The sequence below is a fragment of the Zootoca vivipara genome, chromosome 9 (assembly GCF_963506605.1).
Source record: "Zootoca vivipara chromosome 9, rZooViv1.1, whole genome shotgun sequence".
NCBI classification, from domain to species: domain Eukaryota; kingdom Metazoa; phylum Chordata; class Lepidosauria; order Squamata; family Lacertidae; genus Zootoca; species Zootoca vivipara.
The window spans coordinates 43835931-43851574 of NC_083284.1; the positions used below are offsets into that span (position 1 = coordinate 43835931).

The following is a 15644-nucleotide window of genomic DNA, read 5'->3' on the forward strand; positions in this document are numbered from 1 at the left end:
TGGTGTGTGCCATTACGGCTACAGCTCTATCCACCCAGTCACCTGAATATCAAATAATATTATCCCAAATGCTGTAAGAATATTGTGGTGAGTTATTGTATTAGAATGCTTCATATATGTGTATTTATTATATATGAACTATGTGCCTTCCTCATTTTCCAGTAGTGTGCCCCGGCAAGTAGTCACTGCAGTGAAAACTACTTGCTTCTATAGAGTCGGTACCTCTTAACTTGCATTGCACAGGTGTGTTCGTGTGCATTCAAAGATACTTTCCCCCTCTCTAAACAGAGCAGCACTTTACTGAAGTTGTACTTTGTGAGGAATTCCTAAACCTCGATGTAGAACAGGTGTGCAGCTTAATATCCAGTGACAAACTTACAATAGCATCTGAGGAAAAGGTAAGGTCCCTTTCTCCCATTTTGAACGCTGCTTTAAATATTCTTAAGGTCTAATCAGATATGATGGAACCTTCATTCATGCGCCGCATCTACAACAACCGACCTCACAGGGTTGTTGTGGGGGTGAAATGGGGGCGAGAACCATGTAGACCACCTTGAGATCTTTGAAAGATAAAGGTGGTATATAAATGTTAATAATAGCAATAGTACATTTTACTGGATAAGAAGTCTCCAGATGATGATAACTGGAAAACACCTGCTCCTGGAAAGACATTTATGTAGGCATTAGGTGAACTTCCCAGGAGTGCAGGAATTCCAAAAGCCGAGTTGCTATAATAGAAAACGGCCTTTCCCGGCCACCATCTTGCTTCACCACAGATGGTGGCTGCACCCAGAGAAGGGTTTCCTAAAATGAGGGTGGGGAGGAAAAAACCCAAAAAAACCTAGTTCCTGGGCTGTTTCATATGGAAGCAGACAAGCCTTCAGGTAACAAGGTCCAACGTTGAGTAGGTAGGGCTTCAAATTATGTGCTTATGCGCCAGCACTTTGGAAATGGACCAGTAGCAGGTTTGGGGCCATTTTCAAAGGTTGCCCAATGTGCAATGCATTATAGTTGGCCAACTTCAAGGCTTTCCTTGAAGTACAGCTAAAGCATCCTACTTAAAAATGAGTATTATACAGAGATCGCGCAGATACTGGAATACACATACATAGGCCCACAAAGCAAGATCATATGATACTGGATGTGGGCTGAGATGTAGGTTAAGTAGAGCATGTGCTGAGTTTGGGCATATGGAGAAGCTGTTCTGATTGTTTTGTTTTTGCCACATGCCCATGTCCTGTGTGGGTTTCTTCCCTCGGCGAGGGCTGACACTCTACTGCAGCATCATTGTCCAACTCTCTGAGTCTTGGCAGTGGCACAGTGCTGCCAGCCCACATCTCGGCCTGCTTTTAGAGCTGCATGACTCTTATCCTTTAATTAAATCCTCAGCAGATCTTTTGGTACCCTAGCTGCAAACTGAACTGAACTTCTATTAAGCACCCTCATAGACTGCAGATATATTCAGCACAGTATGGGAATTTTATAGATAACCCTTCTAACTCAATGGTAAGCGCTGACGAGATTTGTAACCGGAGACCACTAAAAAAAACCAACACCAAGTTGTTGGCATTCCTTGGGGGAATTCTCTTCTTCCCCACATGCCCTATGCCCTCTCTGAATATGCTCAGAATAGTCAGGAACCACCCCCACCCCACCCCCCGAACAGCTTGCAGGGAGAGCAGAGGGTTAATAATTTCACCTGGCAAGGAGAAACGCCTGCGCTGATGAAAGGATCAGCTTAGCACGATGCTGAATTCCACTCCGGTGGCTTGCGAAAACGCAAACATTTTCATCGAAAAGCTGAACCTCAGTAAGGGCTGGATCCAGACACATCAAAGAAGCATTTCAAGCGTTGTAAACTTTATATGAGAAATCGGGTTGGCAGAAACAGAACTCCAAAGCGCCATCAGGTGTCACAGTGGTACCTCAGGTTACAAACACCTCGGGTTACAAACGCTTCGGGTTACAGACTCCGCTAACCTGGAAGTAGTACCTCGGCTTAAGAACTTTACCTCAGGATGGGAACAGAAATTGTGCGGCGGCAGCGGGAGGCCCCATTAGCGAAAGCGTGCCTCAGGTTAAGAACGGTTTCAGGTTAAGAACGGACCTCCGGAAGGAACTAAGTTTGTAACCCGAGGTACCACTGTACAACGCCTACGAAGCGCTTTTTCTTTGCCAGTGTAGCTGTGTCCAAGGACTGAAGATCCTCAGTAGCCACAGGATTCCTTTAAGGAGGTGAGAATATACTCCATCCTCCTGATGGCTTATGAGAAGCTGAAGGTGATTGGGGGAGAGACGACAGAGGAGAGCAGCCATTTTCAAAAGGAGCAAGATGCTTGGGGTGAGAGAGGGAAGCAGCTTGGGCTTTGTACTCCTTTTTAACCATTTAGAGAATGAGAAGGCTACTGGCATCTTTGAAAGGATAGGAGCTGCTGGGGATAATTCACAGAGTGGGGGTGGTGGCAGCTATGGCTCCTTTCCTGTGCTACTGACCCCTGGTGGGAGGGTGTCTGTTCTCCATTCTCAGATCCAGCGCTTGCAGAGAAGGGCTTGCTAAGAGAGAATAATATGTGAATCTGCCCTGTTGTCCCACCCCCAAAAATGTTCAGAACTCATAGTGTGTCCTTCTGTTATGCAAGGTGTTTGAAGCAGTGATCGCGTGGGTCAACCATGACAAAGATGTGCGGCAGGAGCTCATGGCACGCCTGATGGAACATGTCCGCCTGCCATTGCTCTCCCGAGAGTATTTGGTTCAGGTAAGTAAAAAGTAAGCATTTAATGTACACACCCTCTCTCTTATTCTCTTCAACCTTAAGCGTACAGACTTAGCCATAGGAGCAGAATATTTGTCATTAAGGAGACAGAATCGCTTAATTACAGGTAGCACTTCTTGTAAGGTTCTACCAATCTGCTCAGCATTCTGTATCTTGATAGTTACAACCAGGTCTTTTTTTTATCTTGTTTGTGTTGTGCTTTTTGGCAAGTGTGAAACTTCTGAAAATATTTAATAGTGGAAAGGGTAAGGCTCTGTTAATTTGGAGGAATCACTTCATCAACCTAACTAGCAAAAAACAACAACCCTTAAAAACCTACACCTAAATTTGTGACCTGCCTTAAATGGTTTATCACTAAGAATCTGAATCTGCAGCTATACTAGAACAATTGCGTACTGGTTTATGTTTTCCTTGATATTCTGTCGAAGGGAATTAATATTTGCTGTTGCCCTAGGAATGTAGGAAACCAGCTTAAATGAAGTCACTTTGCTCCAGCTGGCAGGGCTCTTCAGAGTTTAATAAGGGACATTCCCATCTTTACCTGGAGGTGCCAGGGAGTGAGTCTTGGACCGAAATTGACAATATTCACCTCATTTTTCCTTGAGCCCATTTGTTTTCATTTCTTTGAATAAGTTGCCTTGATCTTGTTCGGAAAAGTACTGAAATGTCTTTGCATAGGACAGAATTCCAAAGCATGCTTAACAAGTGACACTCAAACTGGTTTTTGTTTTTTTGCCAGCTTCTGTGCTTATCTCTACATTCTGGTTTCTAGCCTGTAGGCATCCACCCTCTTGAAAATGCCTTTTCTTCATAGGGTTCCAAAAATTTTGGAAGCACCGTGCTTATATTTCTTATTGAACAGATCCAAAGGGCCTGTATTTTCTTTCTTAAGAGGGCTGGCATAGGGGTAATATTGATATGAACATGCCAAGGTATTAGTGTGCACCTGTTGTGTAGCAGTACTTGTTAAGACTTTTGTCCACATGTTTAATGCACAGAGAGTCGAAGAGGAACCGCTTGTTAAAAACAGCAGTGCCTGTAAGGATTACCTCATTGAAGCGATGAAGTACCATTTGTTGCCCCTTGAGCAAAGGGCTCTGATGAAGACCACGCGGACAAAGCTGCGAACACCAGCCTGCCTTCCAAAAGTAAGACCCGTCACTCTTGGCTACCTGGCTTGCCATATAGCATTGCATTGCATTATGGGAAGAGAACGTTCAGCAGAGATGTAACACATGGATTTAATTATGCGGCGGTCTTATTGAAAATACAGTGATTTTGAAGTAATTTAAGACAGTCAAATGGGACCTCGATATATATATATCAGTAGGAAGAGGCACACCACAATCCAGTAAGTGCATTTAGACAAACAATCTAGAATGTCATTATTTCAAATGTGTCAGTAGGGTTCTCCTTGTTCAAGAATATTGGGGTGCCATTACGTAACTGGCAAGACTGTCCTGGTGGTTCAGCAGAGAGACTCTTGTTTTGCCTGTCAAGAGCATCTGCCTTTTTAGTGAATAGAATGGAGGTACAGGTATTTTGTTCCATATGTGCTCCATGGATTGTCAAGGTGACCACTTAACAGAAGGAGCAGCATTATAGCTTGTAGCAAGATTCTTCTCTCCCCCACCCCCAAAAATAAAAAAAATAAAACCCTGGTGGTGGCAAAGTTAGATGGTAGGAGTAAGACTATATTTCCTCCTAATTGATCCCTGTATTCTTTGGTGGTGGAACTCTTTCTCCTGACAATCGCCTTGGCAGAAGTAGTCTCCAAAAGAAAAGGGGAATACAGGAAGTTAAAAGATGCTATTCTGATATATGATGGGTATGCGCAAGTGAATAGTTCCTAAATTTATTGCTCTAGCCAAAGACCATGACAAACTACTCTGAGACAGGGAATAGCAACTTGTAAGAAATGATCATTTTTTCCATTGTTTTCTCCATTCATGTGAATAAGGAACTAGGTTATTTACTAGGTGTTTCTTCCTTTGAAGCTGATGGTGGTAGTCGGAGGACAAGCACCCAAAGCTATCCGCAGCGTGGAGTGTTACGATTTTAAGGAAGAACGGTGGCACCAAGTTGCTGAGCTGCCGTCCAGAAGATGCAGAGCAGGTAGCTGCTTAAATTGATAGTGTTGCTTACCTAGCTATGTAACTCCATGCCAACAACTTCCTTTTAAGAAGGATGGTTTTTTATGTTTGAAATCTTTAAACAAAAGAGCATACATGGTCTGCAGAGACCAACGCCTGAAATGTAGAGCCTTCTCTTTCAGGAGTGGTATACATGAGCGGTCTTGTCTTTGCCGTTGGTGGTTTCAATGGCTCCTTGCGGGTTCGTACGGTGGATTCATATGATCCCGTGAAGGACCAATGGACAAGTGTTGCTAGCATGCAAGACAGAAGAAGCACTTTGGGGGCTGCTGTATTAAACGGACTTCTGTATGCTGTGGGAGGATTTGATGGAAGTACAGGTAATAGAGCATTCCATTCATATTGTACTTTGCATTCTTACTTTGAGATTACTGTCTTCTAGATCAGACCTCACCAATTTGGCGCTATTCATATGCTTGGCAGTACAATTCCCATCAGCCCCAGCAAGTTGTTTTGCACTATTAAAATTGTGCTTATAAAAATGAAAACACACACACAGTAATTCATCTGAGTGAGACCAGCAATCTCAAACTCAGGGTTATCTCTGTAGCTAATGATAGAAAAGAGTTCATAAGTTCTTAATTCCTGTTAATAGTTCATGGAGAAATGAATGAATAATACCTTCATTCTTCATAGCTTTCTGTACTTTGTTACAGGTCTATCGTCAGTAGAAGCCTATAATATGAAGACTAATGAATGGTTTCATGTAACTCCAATGAACACAAGGAGAAGTAGTGTTGGTGTAGGTGTAGTTGGAGGTAAGGTCTCCTCTTAAGACTAAATTGGTTCTATTGTCCATGTGACTAACAGCTGTTCACAAGCTTAACTCCTAAATACACCATATATTCATAGCAAGCGCTTTGCAAAGCAGCCTAGTGTTTTCAGTCTAACTCCATCTTCAGATGAAGTATTTATTAGACCCAGGAGTGCCCTCTGCTGTGTTCTCTGTGAATTTTTCCTAACCACCTTAGTATTTTTTATCTTTATTCAATTTATTTTTTTTGCTTCCCTTGTGCCAAGGAGAAAGTACCAGTGTGCTGCCTGCTATATTAAGAAACAGCTATAGTAGTCAGATTTTTTGGCCAGCTGGGAAACCAAATAGTCCTTTTTTAAAAAAATGACTGCTCATGTTTTAAAATAAAAATAAAAATCTTGAATTAAATGAATATGATTGAAAGAGAAATGTCTACCCTGTTTCTCATATTTTAAGGCATCCCCATAAAATAAGCCATAGCAGGATTTTTAAGCATTCAAAGAATATAAGCCATACCCCGAAAATAAGACATAGTGATAGGAGCAGCAGCAATGCCGGCCGCGGCAGCAGGAGGAGGAAAAAAATAAGACATCCCTTGAAAATAAGCCATAGTGTGTTTTTTTGAGGAAAAAATAAATATAAGACGTGTCTTATAATATGAGAAACACGGTAAAAGAATATTTAAAGAGAAACATCTAAAGTATTTGCTTCTTCTGAAATGTATGAATGATTTAAACTGTGAACCACAACCTATCTGTAGACAGCTCAGATAAGGCTGCCTTGCTTTCATTCAACATTCCTCAACTTGTGAGTCCATCAAACCTCACAAAAAAGGACTTGAGTGGAACCTGACAAGTTCTCTTCAAAATTGACCCATGTTGAGAAAAGCCCATCAAATGCAAACATCCACACTAAATGGTTTTGCAATGTGTCCCTTACACAGAGCACAAACCTTAACTATTTTATGTGGAAGCATCTGCTTTCTCATTCAGATCAGTCACCCCTTTTAACATACGAAAGCTTCTAGGTTTAATCCTCCATGAAATGCATATCATACAAATCTAATGCAGCCTTCTCCAACTTTATGCCCACCAGATATTGTTGGGCTCTCTACTTCTATCACCAAGCATGATCAGTGGTCAGGAATGACAAGAATTGTGGTCCAAAACGCTTGGGCAACACCAGGTTCGGGAAGGTTGACATATCACCTACTGGCATAGGTGTATATGCAGAATTTGTTAATCCTATTTCCAGGTATGCTGTATGCCGTCGGTGGCTATGATGGTGCATCACGTCAGTGCCTTAGTACAGTGGAGTGTTATAACTACAGTTCAAATGAATGGAGCTATGTTGCAGAGATGGGCACTAGACGTAGCGGAGCAGGTGAGTAAACAAAGTTAAATGAGAACTCTTATGTGTCAAATGGGGGGAAATGCAAGGAATCCCAAAGTTTTTTGGGGTTTGTTTTTTTAAAACTAGTCATGACAGGTACACATCTCTTCAGAATCCAAATAGCTGTCTTATTGTTCCTTGAACTTGTTCCTGCACCTGCACCACACTCCTTGCTGCATAAGGGACATAATTCCTGAACCAGGAAATAATTGCATTTATTGGACTATGAGATGTCTCTGATCAGATTTCAGCTTGAATTGCAGGATTGGAGAGGGTCATCTCGCCATTCATGCTTTACCATTCTCAAGGTGGGGCGAGGGGTAGGTGCACATTCCAAAGCTCAATTGCTGTCAGATTCAGAAGTTTCCGAATGAACTGACATTATGAGTTGCGATCAGGAAGTGTTCTCAATGTAATCTTTCTTTGTAGCTAATTTTTAAACTGCTGGTTTAACTCCCCTGTTTGTTTGTTTTTCAAAGCAGTTTTTAGTATGATCTAACAGCTAATCACTGAAAAATCCGACTTAGGTTGTTTTGTTTTGTTTTTTTAATCCCGATTTAAATATTTATGTTGGAAGCTCCCAGCAGCAAACTCTTAAATGCCAGTGGCTTTTAAAAAGCAATTTCTGGTTCAGCATGACTTGCAAAAACATAATTTTGTTTGCATACACCTGAATTACACCCATGCAGTACTTGGTATCCAGTTCAATTTGCACCATTGGGCACTGTGGTGGAGTAGATGAGGGCCAGTAAGCTGAGCTTCAACCCTTGGAAGATGGGTTGGTTTTTCCTATTTTCCGAAGATTGGCCAGTTCTGTGTGGGGTTGCATTCCCTCTGAAAGAATAGGTTCAGAGCTTGGAGGTGCTCCTAGATCCATCTTTGTTGCTGGAAGCTCAGATATAGCCTCAGTGGCTAGGAGTGTCTTTTGCCAGCTACAGTTGGTACTCCAACTATGGTGATGATGATGATGATTGATTGATTAAATTTGTATTGAGATTCATGTACTGGTACCTTCAAAACTCATTTATTGCAATGCACTCTTATTACCAAGGAGCCATGCATTCAGTATGGTGGGTCCAGTTTTACTGAACTCTCTTCCAGATCAGACAGGACCCTTCCCTGTTAAGGTTTCAGTGTCTACTGAAGACATTGTTTTATCCCCACAGACTTTTAAGCTGAATTCTGGTTTTATAGTTTTAACTTGCTGTCTTACTGTTTTGTGTCTCCTTGTATGCCACTGAGAGATTGCTGCAACTAAGTGATATACAAATTGAAGGTGGGGGGTGGGGGGTGGGAATGGGATGAGAAGGAGAAAGTAATGATTGGAGGAGCTGCTTCTCCTCTGGCAGATGGATGGGACTAGATTGCTCTCCCATGATGCTCTTTCCAAGAGGTAGAGAGCGCTTCTCCCAGTGGCCATTGGTTTCCTGACTGGTGGCGAAGGAAGGCAAGGATGTGCCTCACTTCAGCTCTGCAGTTTGTTTGCTAGTATAGTGCTTACGCCCACTGCCCTTTTATTCTTGCATGTTATGTTTTTTACCTTATAGAATCTGTTGCAGGACCCCACAGTATTTCCTTCCTGTGAGCTGCATCAAGGTTTGCAAGACCAAGAAGTAGCATAGCATATTCGCTAAAGGTGCAATCCTATGCACCACTTGTCTGGGTGTAACTCAGCATAGGATTGCACTGGGCATAGGATTGCACTGTCAGAGAGTCAGCTGTGGGCCAGTAAATCATTAGTTTTAAAGTTTGCCCCTCTGATGAACTCAATAGAACCTTCAACAAAGCCACACACAGCTCCGGCAAACCATGCAATATTGGGATAAACACACTGACCTAAAGGTGGCTGTAAGAGTTACTGGGACAATGTGAAGACATTTTTGAAAACTCCCAAGTTCTAGGTACATACTAAGTGTGTGTTGGTGTCTGTGAACGTATTGGTGTCTGTGAACGTGTAATGTAATATAATATTTGTGTGACTTTCATTGCATCTGAAACTTTCTGATTCCCCACCCCCACCCCCACCCCCGGTACTTTGTGAAGTTTGATAACACTCCAGAAGTGGGGATTTATGCTTTTTCTCACCTTAACGTTAACTCATTTTTCTTTTTTTCCTCCTTGCAGGTGTTGGTGTCTTAAACAACTTATTGTATGCAGTAGGTGGTCATGATGGTCCTTTAGTCAGAAAAAGTGTTGAGGTGTATGATCCCACCATCAATACATGGAAACAGGTTGCAGATATGAACATGTGTAGGAGAAATGCAGGTAAATATTACAGCCTTCAAAGAACCATTTATATAGCATTGAGAATAGAAAGGACACTCACTTGGGCTTTAATTGTTCCCACATCTGCCCCCAAGGTTACTTATCTAATGAAGACCTTGCTTTGAGTACTGAGAAATCTAACATAATTCAGTATATGACACTAACACAGCCACTTTCCTCATAGAATTAAATAACAACAGACAAAAATTATGGCAGTTTTGAATTTTGATAAATCACCAGCCTCAAATGCTACATTGGGGAAAATACATGGTTGTCCATCATAACAAATAACTGTGCACTTAGCTTGTCACTTAGAAAGGCCTTAATGCTTCTTTTTTTATAACCTCCTGGCACCAAATGTGGCCTGGTGAGCTAAGAAACCACACTTTTTTCCTGCTTTTTATTAGGGGTTTGTGCTGTCAATGGGCTCTTATATGTAGTTGGAGGAGATGATGGTTCCTGTAACTTGGCAACAGTGGAATATTATAACCCTACAACAGATAAGTGGACGGTGGTATCGTCATGTATGAGTACAGGAAGAAGCTATGCAGGTAATAATGAATAAGTTCAAAAGGAGGAGTCTTCTCCCTTTAGTGAAGGGGCAGGTGGACTTCATTATGTTCCCTCAGTGAGCGTGTATTATGTGAATGGGTCTAGAAGCTCTTGGAGGATGGATGGGATATAAATGGAATTAAACACAGATAGCGTCGGTATGCGGTGAAAACCAAGCTCTCATCTTTATATCTGCTCATTTAAAATATGTATATGTCACCTTTTAAAGAGTCAAAGATTTCTGAGTGCGGCTTCCATAAAAAACAGTATATAAGACAATGTCATCACAGATCAAATGTGAATAAACCAGAAATAATGAAACAAAATCCATACAAAGAGGATTAGTTATAGATGCTTTTGAACACCTATAGAAATCCACTGGGAGATGTATTAAGGCGATGTGGAGTTAGGTGGCAACCAGATCTATCTCTCTGTTGCCTCTGAATCGGGATAAGCAGTTCAGGTGCTTGTCGGTTGCATGAAGATGATGGTAGTCTGGATGGGGACTACTAAACTGAAACTTAATCCAGGCAAAATTCAGGTGCTGCAGGTTCTCAAGTGTAGAACATAGGGAGATGGCCAGTTCTGGAAGGAGTTGCATTCCCCGGGAAGTAAAATGTGCATTTGGGGGGGGGGGCGACTCCTTGATCCATCACTGTCACTTGAGACACAGTTCGCTTCGATGGCTAGGAATACCTATTTCCAGTTCTAGCTGGTTCTCCAGCTACAGTCCCACTTGGAAGGGGATTCTTTGGCCATAGTAACGTATGCTTTGATAACTTCCAGATTAGACTAGCGATATGTTCTTTGTGGGGCTGCCCTTGAAGACTGTTCAGATGACGCAATTAATGCAGAATGCAGCAGCAAGGCTACTGTTGAGTGTCTGGCCTGACTTGTTTTATACCAGTTTTGAAAGATCTGCACTGGTTTCCCATTTGCTAAATGCTTAAATGACCTGGGCTCCAAATACCTGAAGGAGCACTTCCTCCCACATCAGCTTGCCTAAGTGTTGTGATCAGTGTGGGGAGTCATGTTGGCAGTGCTGCCAAAATATGGTTTGAGGGGCGGTGGGACGAGGAGACCTTCTCTGTGGTGGCTCCCAGGTTGTCGAATGACTTCCCCTCTGAGTTTGTTCACGCACCTCTTCACCCAGGCCTTTAGTTGACTAGATGCAGGGCTTTGTTTCAGCTGGAACTCCCCGGAACTCAGTTCCAGCACCGCTCAGGTGGGCGTTATTGCCATTCTAAGAGAATGAGGGAGGTGTTCATGGTGAGTTCCGGCACCTGTTTTTCTAGAAAATCACGCCGAGTAGGTGTCTTCCCTTCTACTTTCCTATGATCTGCTGTTCTGTGCTGCTGTTTTTTTTGTAACTTTTCCGTTGGTGGTTTTCTGATGCCTTTTTTACGGTTTTAATGTAAATTGTACTCATCTTAATTTGGTGAACGAAGCACAATAAGTACAGATAGCAAATAAGCAGACATCCAGCCTAGAACTAAAAGATAATCATAGCCCAAGACCAACTACAGCAAAAAGCACAGCAAATAAAGCCCCCTTCAAGGAAAATATTTTAGTTTCAGAGGAAAGTATGTATGTGAAGCAAAACTCCATAACTCCACTCTTGGATCAATCCTGCTTTCTAGCCGCCGAATCCAGTCACATCTCTACCTGCCCCACACCTGAAATCACTGTATGATGTGGGTGTCAGGAATGGGGCAGGTGTGTGTGGTATAGGGGGAAACTGCCACACTGGGCCAAATGGGGAGGTTTGGTGAGCCAAACCTGGTCTGTGTTCTTGTGGTCCCCCATCCCTGGACTAGCTTATTTCAACATATACTAGTGATGTAAATGTTGTAGTATAGTCAGTAAACAGTTTTGTTAGCCAACTATTATCATGGTTCTCTATCTGATGCTAGGGCTATCCTTTTCTACAAGTATGCTAAATTCATGATCACTTTTCAATAGTCTGGTCCAACTTTTGAAAGGGGGTGGGTGGGGGCGGAGAAGAGACCAATTGGTATAAAACAGCGATTTCTCATAGTTTGCTGGTGTAAGATGGCAGCTACTCTCATTTTAAAACTTTGGTTCATAGTTGCACAGTTGACTTAGACCACTTACTCCCCTTTCAGCCTCAGCTTTCCACCTGCTGTATATGGGATAATTCACTTTATTTTTACATGGCTGTTTTAACAAGATAATGTACATGAAGTGCTTTGAACACAAAAGTGAGTTAGTTTTAGAACAACCATACAGGAATGTTTCTCTGAATAAGAGTTCAAGTCCTGCTTTCTCTCTCTCTCTCTCTCTCTGTAGGTGTTACAATTATTGACAAGCCATTGTGAGTTGGTGCAAAGATTTCTCCCTACCTTGATTATGCACTAGAAGCAAGCTTTAACAAGTGATGTCGAAGTGATTGAGCATCAAGACACTTCTTTACTTGTAGCACATTGAGGCATGTTGGAAGCTGTGGCCTGCGACAATTAAGGATGAAAATGAAGATTATTCCAGTTTGAAGCAATGTGTAGCATTATTTGATGTAAAGCTGCATCTGACTGAGATGTAGCTGGCTGTGTTGACTACAATTTGTATTTGCTGGGTTTCTGGACAAAATTCCTTAAGGACCAATCATGTGTCTCATGGTTGACTATGGATTTTTTTAAAAGTAAAAGATAGTGTGCCCTGGTGTCTTTTTTCCAAAGAAAAAAAATATATCCATTAACTGCTGGTTTTTGGAGGAATATTGAATCCCAGCTCAGTACTACAAGCTGGCACAAGAATCTGGATGCTTTTATAAATCATCTTTGGTTACATTACAATTGTGTGCATATTTAAGTGTGTGTGTAAGTAGACTTTCTTTATACTTGTTTGGAACTTGATGATACTATTTATAATCTGCACGGAACTTTGAAGTTTGCCAGTACTATGTTGTAAAACAGAGGTGTATATTTTGATATTTACCAATGCTTTAACAAATGCCACAGAAAACATACAATACAGTGCTCATGAAACAAGTGTAATGCCAAAATGTTTTAAACTAATGTATTGGTGATCTCTGTTTTACAAGATCTCTTTTGTTATGTTTTGATGTATCTCTCTTAACTGTGTCATAAGGGTTAATACTTGGCATGGGCATAATGGCAGGTTTATAATGAATGTATGGAGCTCTGTTTTATTTGCATGGCATTTAAAACTATTCCTGTGTAACTAGCTGCTATTAATTATGTACTTCCTGTATGTGAAAATGTTTGTAAACAAACAATTCCTGGATGCTTTAAATATGACCAAAACTATTGTCATTTTGACTTTGTTTCTTTTAATAAAACTTTGCATATTTGTTTTTCCTAAAGTTTGGGACTTATATTTAATGTAAAAGTGATGTAAAAAAATTCCTCCCCGTAGCACCTTAGAGACCAACTAAGTTTGTCATTGGTATGAGCTTTCGTGTGCATGCACACTTCTTCAGATACACTGAAACAAGTGTGCATGCACATAAAAGCTCATACCAATGACAAACTTAGTTGGTCTCTAAGGTGCTACGGGAAGGAATTTTTTAATTTTGTTTCGACTACGACAGACCAACACAGCTACCTACCTGTAAGTAAAAGTGATGAAATACGTTCCTCTTCAGCAAGACATATATTTTTTGTTTCACAACTGTCTGGGAAGACAGATTGGATGAACTGAGTATGGTTTGGTTGGAGCAAAACATGCTGACCATTCTTAAGTATGGTACTTAATGTTCACAATGAGCAATGTTGATTAAAAAATTAAAATTACTTTGAACATTAGGAACTTCCAACTAACAGCCAGGGAGTGAAACAACAAGCTGTTTAGGAATGTTGTGGATATATTGGGGGGGGGAATAAAATTGGTATTTGATTAAGATGTTTTTTATATAAGATGGTAGGGAAGAACGTTGAAGCAGTATGGTAGATTTTGGTACGTTCCAATGTTTATTACTTGATCAGACCCAAAGGTGTCTAGCCGTTACTGCACTCTTTCCTAAAATAGTCAGCCACATGCATATGGGGACCTCACAAACAGGAAAGGGTATAAATAGGGAGACGAAATGCAAAATATAACAGGACTCCTAGACCTTTAAGTTGCGTAGAAATGCGTATGTCAGTATGTGTAGCTTGCTATGAGAGCTACACCATCTGAAATCTTGGCCATGTGAAACAGCTGCACATGAAGGTTCTGGGTTGCTACCATGCCTAATGACCAGTGATAACCAGATTCCACACCAAAAAATTTTTTTGGGGGGAGAAATGTGTTAAAAGGAAAAGTGCTCACTACTTGATATACTAGTTATTGCAGTCTGTAACTTAAGCATATGTTATATGAAATAATGGCTCCTCTTTAGCCTGATTCTTAGAGGGAGGTAAACTGTTTCTGGGCTGTACCACTTACAAGCTCATGTTTGAATGTTTCTCCTTATCTACGTGCAAGCCCACCCTTCAGAGAAAACTAGATGTCAGAGAAAATGCTAGTCCCTTAAGAGCACTCCAAATGAGTCTGTTTTAAAATCAAGAAGCATTCTGTCTCTGTCAAACTGGTTTCCCAAGTGAAATACCTCTGAGCTGTTTACCACATCACTGAACTGCATTATTCTATGCTGTGGTGCTGGCAGTTTTACTACCTTGTCCAATAGAAGATAAGGGAGGATGTGAGGATGTTAACCCTTCAGTGACAATACACTTGGGACAGGTTTTCCCGGGCCTTAGTTTGGGGAACCCCTGCAGTACAGGAAGACAGTCCTGAAACCATGTTGACCCTCAGACTGACCAAATGTTTCTCTGCAAGGAAGGAGGAAATGAAAAACCTCCCTATTGTCTCTGTGCTCACAAATACTGCCTTAAGGGCACATTTGGGGTGTGAATAGGGTAAGCCTGGAAGCCTGTGTCCTGGCTCAGGAACTAAGTAATTAGCATGGCCAGGCTCCCTGGCAATCTAACATTAACAGGTAAACTACCAGACAAAAAAGGCTCCGGGGCTGTTGCTGCCTGCCTGTCTGCCTTCCACGAGCCAAGCGAGCAAGCGCCGCCACTGCCGCCAGTCCCCCGGAGCCCATAGGCATTCCTATGGGAAATGGTGCCTCGCAAGACGAATTTTTCATAGGACGAATTGACCGTCGGAACGAATTAAATTCTTCTAGCGAGGTACCACTGTACTGTATATAAATGCCACAGTTGCTGGCCTCACTGATTGCATGTGGAAGCTAGCAGTAGATTCCTTGCCTGAAGCAGAGAATAAGGTAACCAAACTTGTGTTTGCTGTTGAACAAGAACGGCTGCAATCCGAAGCACTTACTTAGGACCAAGCTCCAAGAGGCAGGGCCGGATTTAGGTTTCATGAGGCCCTAAGGTACTTAAGGTAATGGGGCCCTTTATATGTGATATGTGATATGTTAGGGAGCAGGCTAGCAGGTGGGGCCCATTACTTACATTATAGGAGCCTACACAACACGAAACACTGTTGCTGTATGAAGGTTTTATTTTATTTGTTTTTTATATTTTGGAAATGTACATACACATTTTTTCTCCTTTGATTTTTTGGGGGGGCCCTAAGAGAGTGGGGCCCTAAGCTATAGCTTCTTTAGCTTGTACATAAATCCAGCATTGCCAAGAGGAACCAAACCACCTATGGGCTTCAGGATTATGGGCTGGGTTACAGCAATGAAATGTTACAGGTAGGTACCGGTAGCTGTGTTGGTCTGCCGTATGAGCTTTCGTGTGCACGCACGCTTCTTCAGATACC

General features: G+C 41.8%; 1 protein-coding gene across 6 annotated transcripts in view; it reads left to right on the forward strand.

Moving 5' to 3' along the window:
* Positions 1-15346, forward strand: part of KLHL2 (kelch like family member 2) — a 41203-nt gene extending 25857 nt beyond the window's left edge. For 3 of the 6 annotated variants that reach the window (XM_035111652.2, XM_060278685.1, XM_035111655.2), the window contains 10 exons: positions 289-398; positions 2640-2756; positions 3773-3922; positions 4772-4889; positions 5035-5247; positions 5584-5685; positions 6936-7064; positions 9198-9338; positions 9746-9889; positions 12201-15344. In XM_035111652.2, the coding sequence (XP_034967543.2) occupies positions 289-398; positions 2640-2756; positions 3773-3922; positions 4772-4889; positions 5035-5247; positions 5584-5685; positions 6936-7064; positions 9198-9338; positions 9746-9889; positions 12201-12229 (1253 nt within the window). In that variant the 3' untranslated portion in view covers positions 12230-15344. Of the gene's footprint in view, positions 1-288; positions 399-2639; positions 2757-3772; positions 3923-4771; positions 4890-5034; positions 5248-5583; positions 5686-6935; positions 7065-9197; positions 9339-9745; positions 9890-12200 lie in introns of all 6 variants that reach the window. The other 3 variants (XM_035111653.2, XM_035111654.2, XM_035111659.2) reach the window with 3 other exon arrangements.
* Positions 15347-15644: the final 298 nt, after the last annotated feature.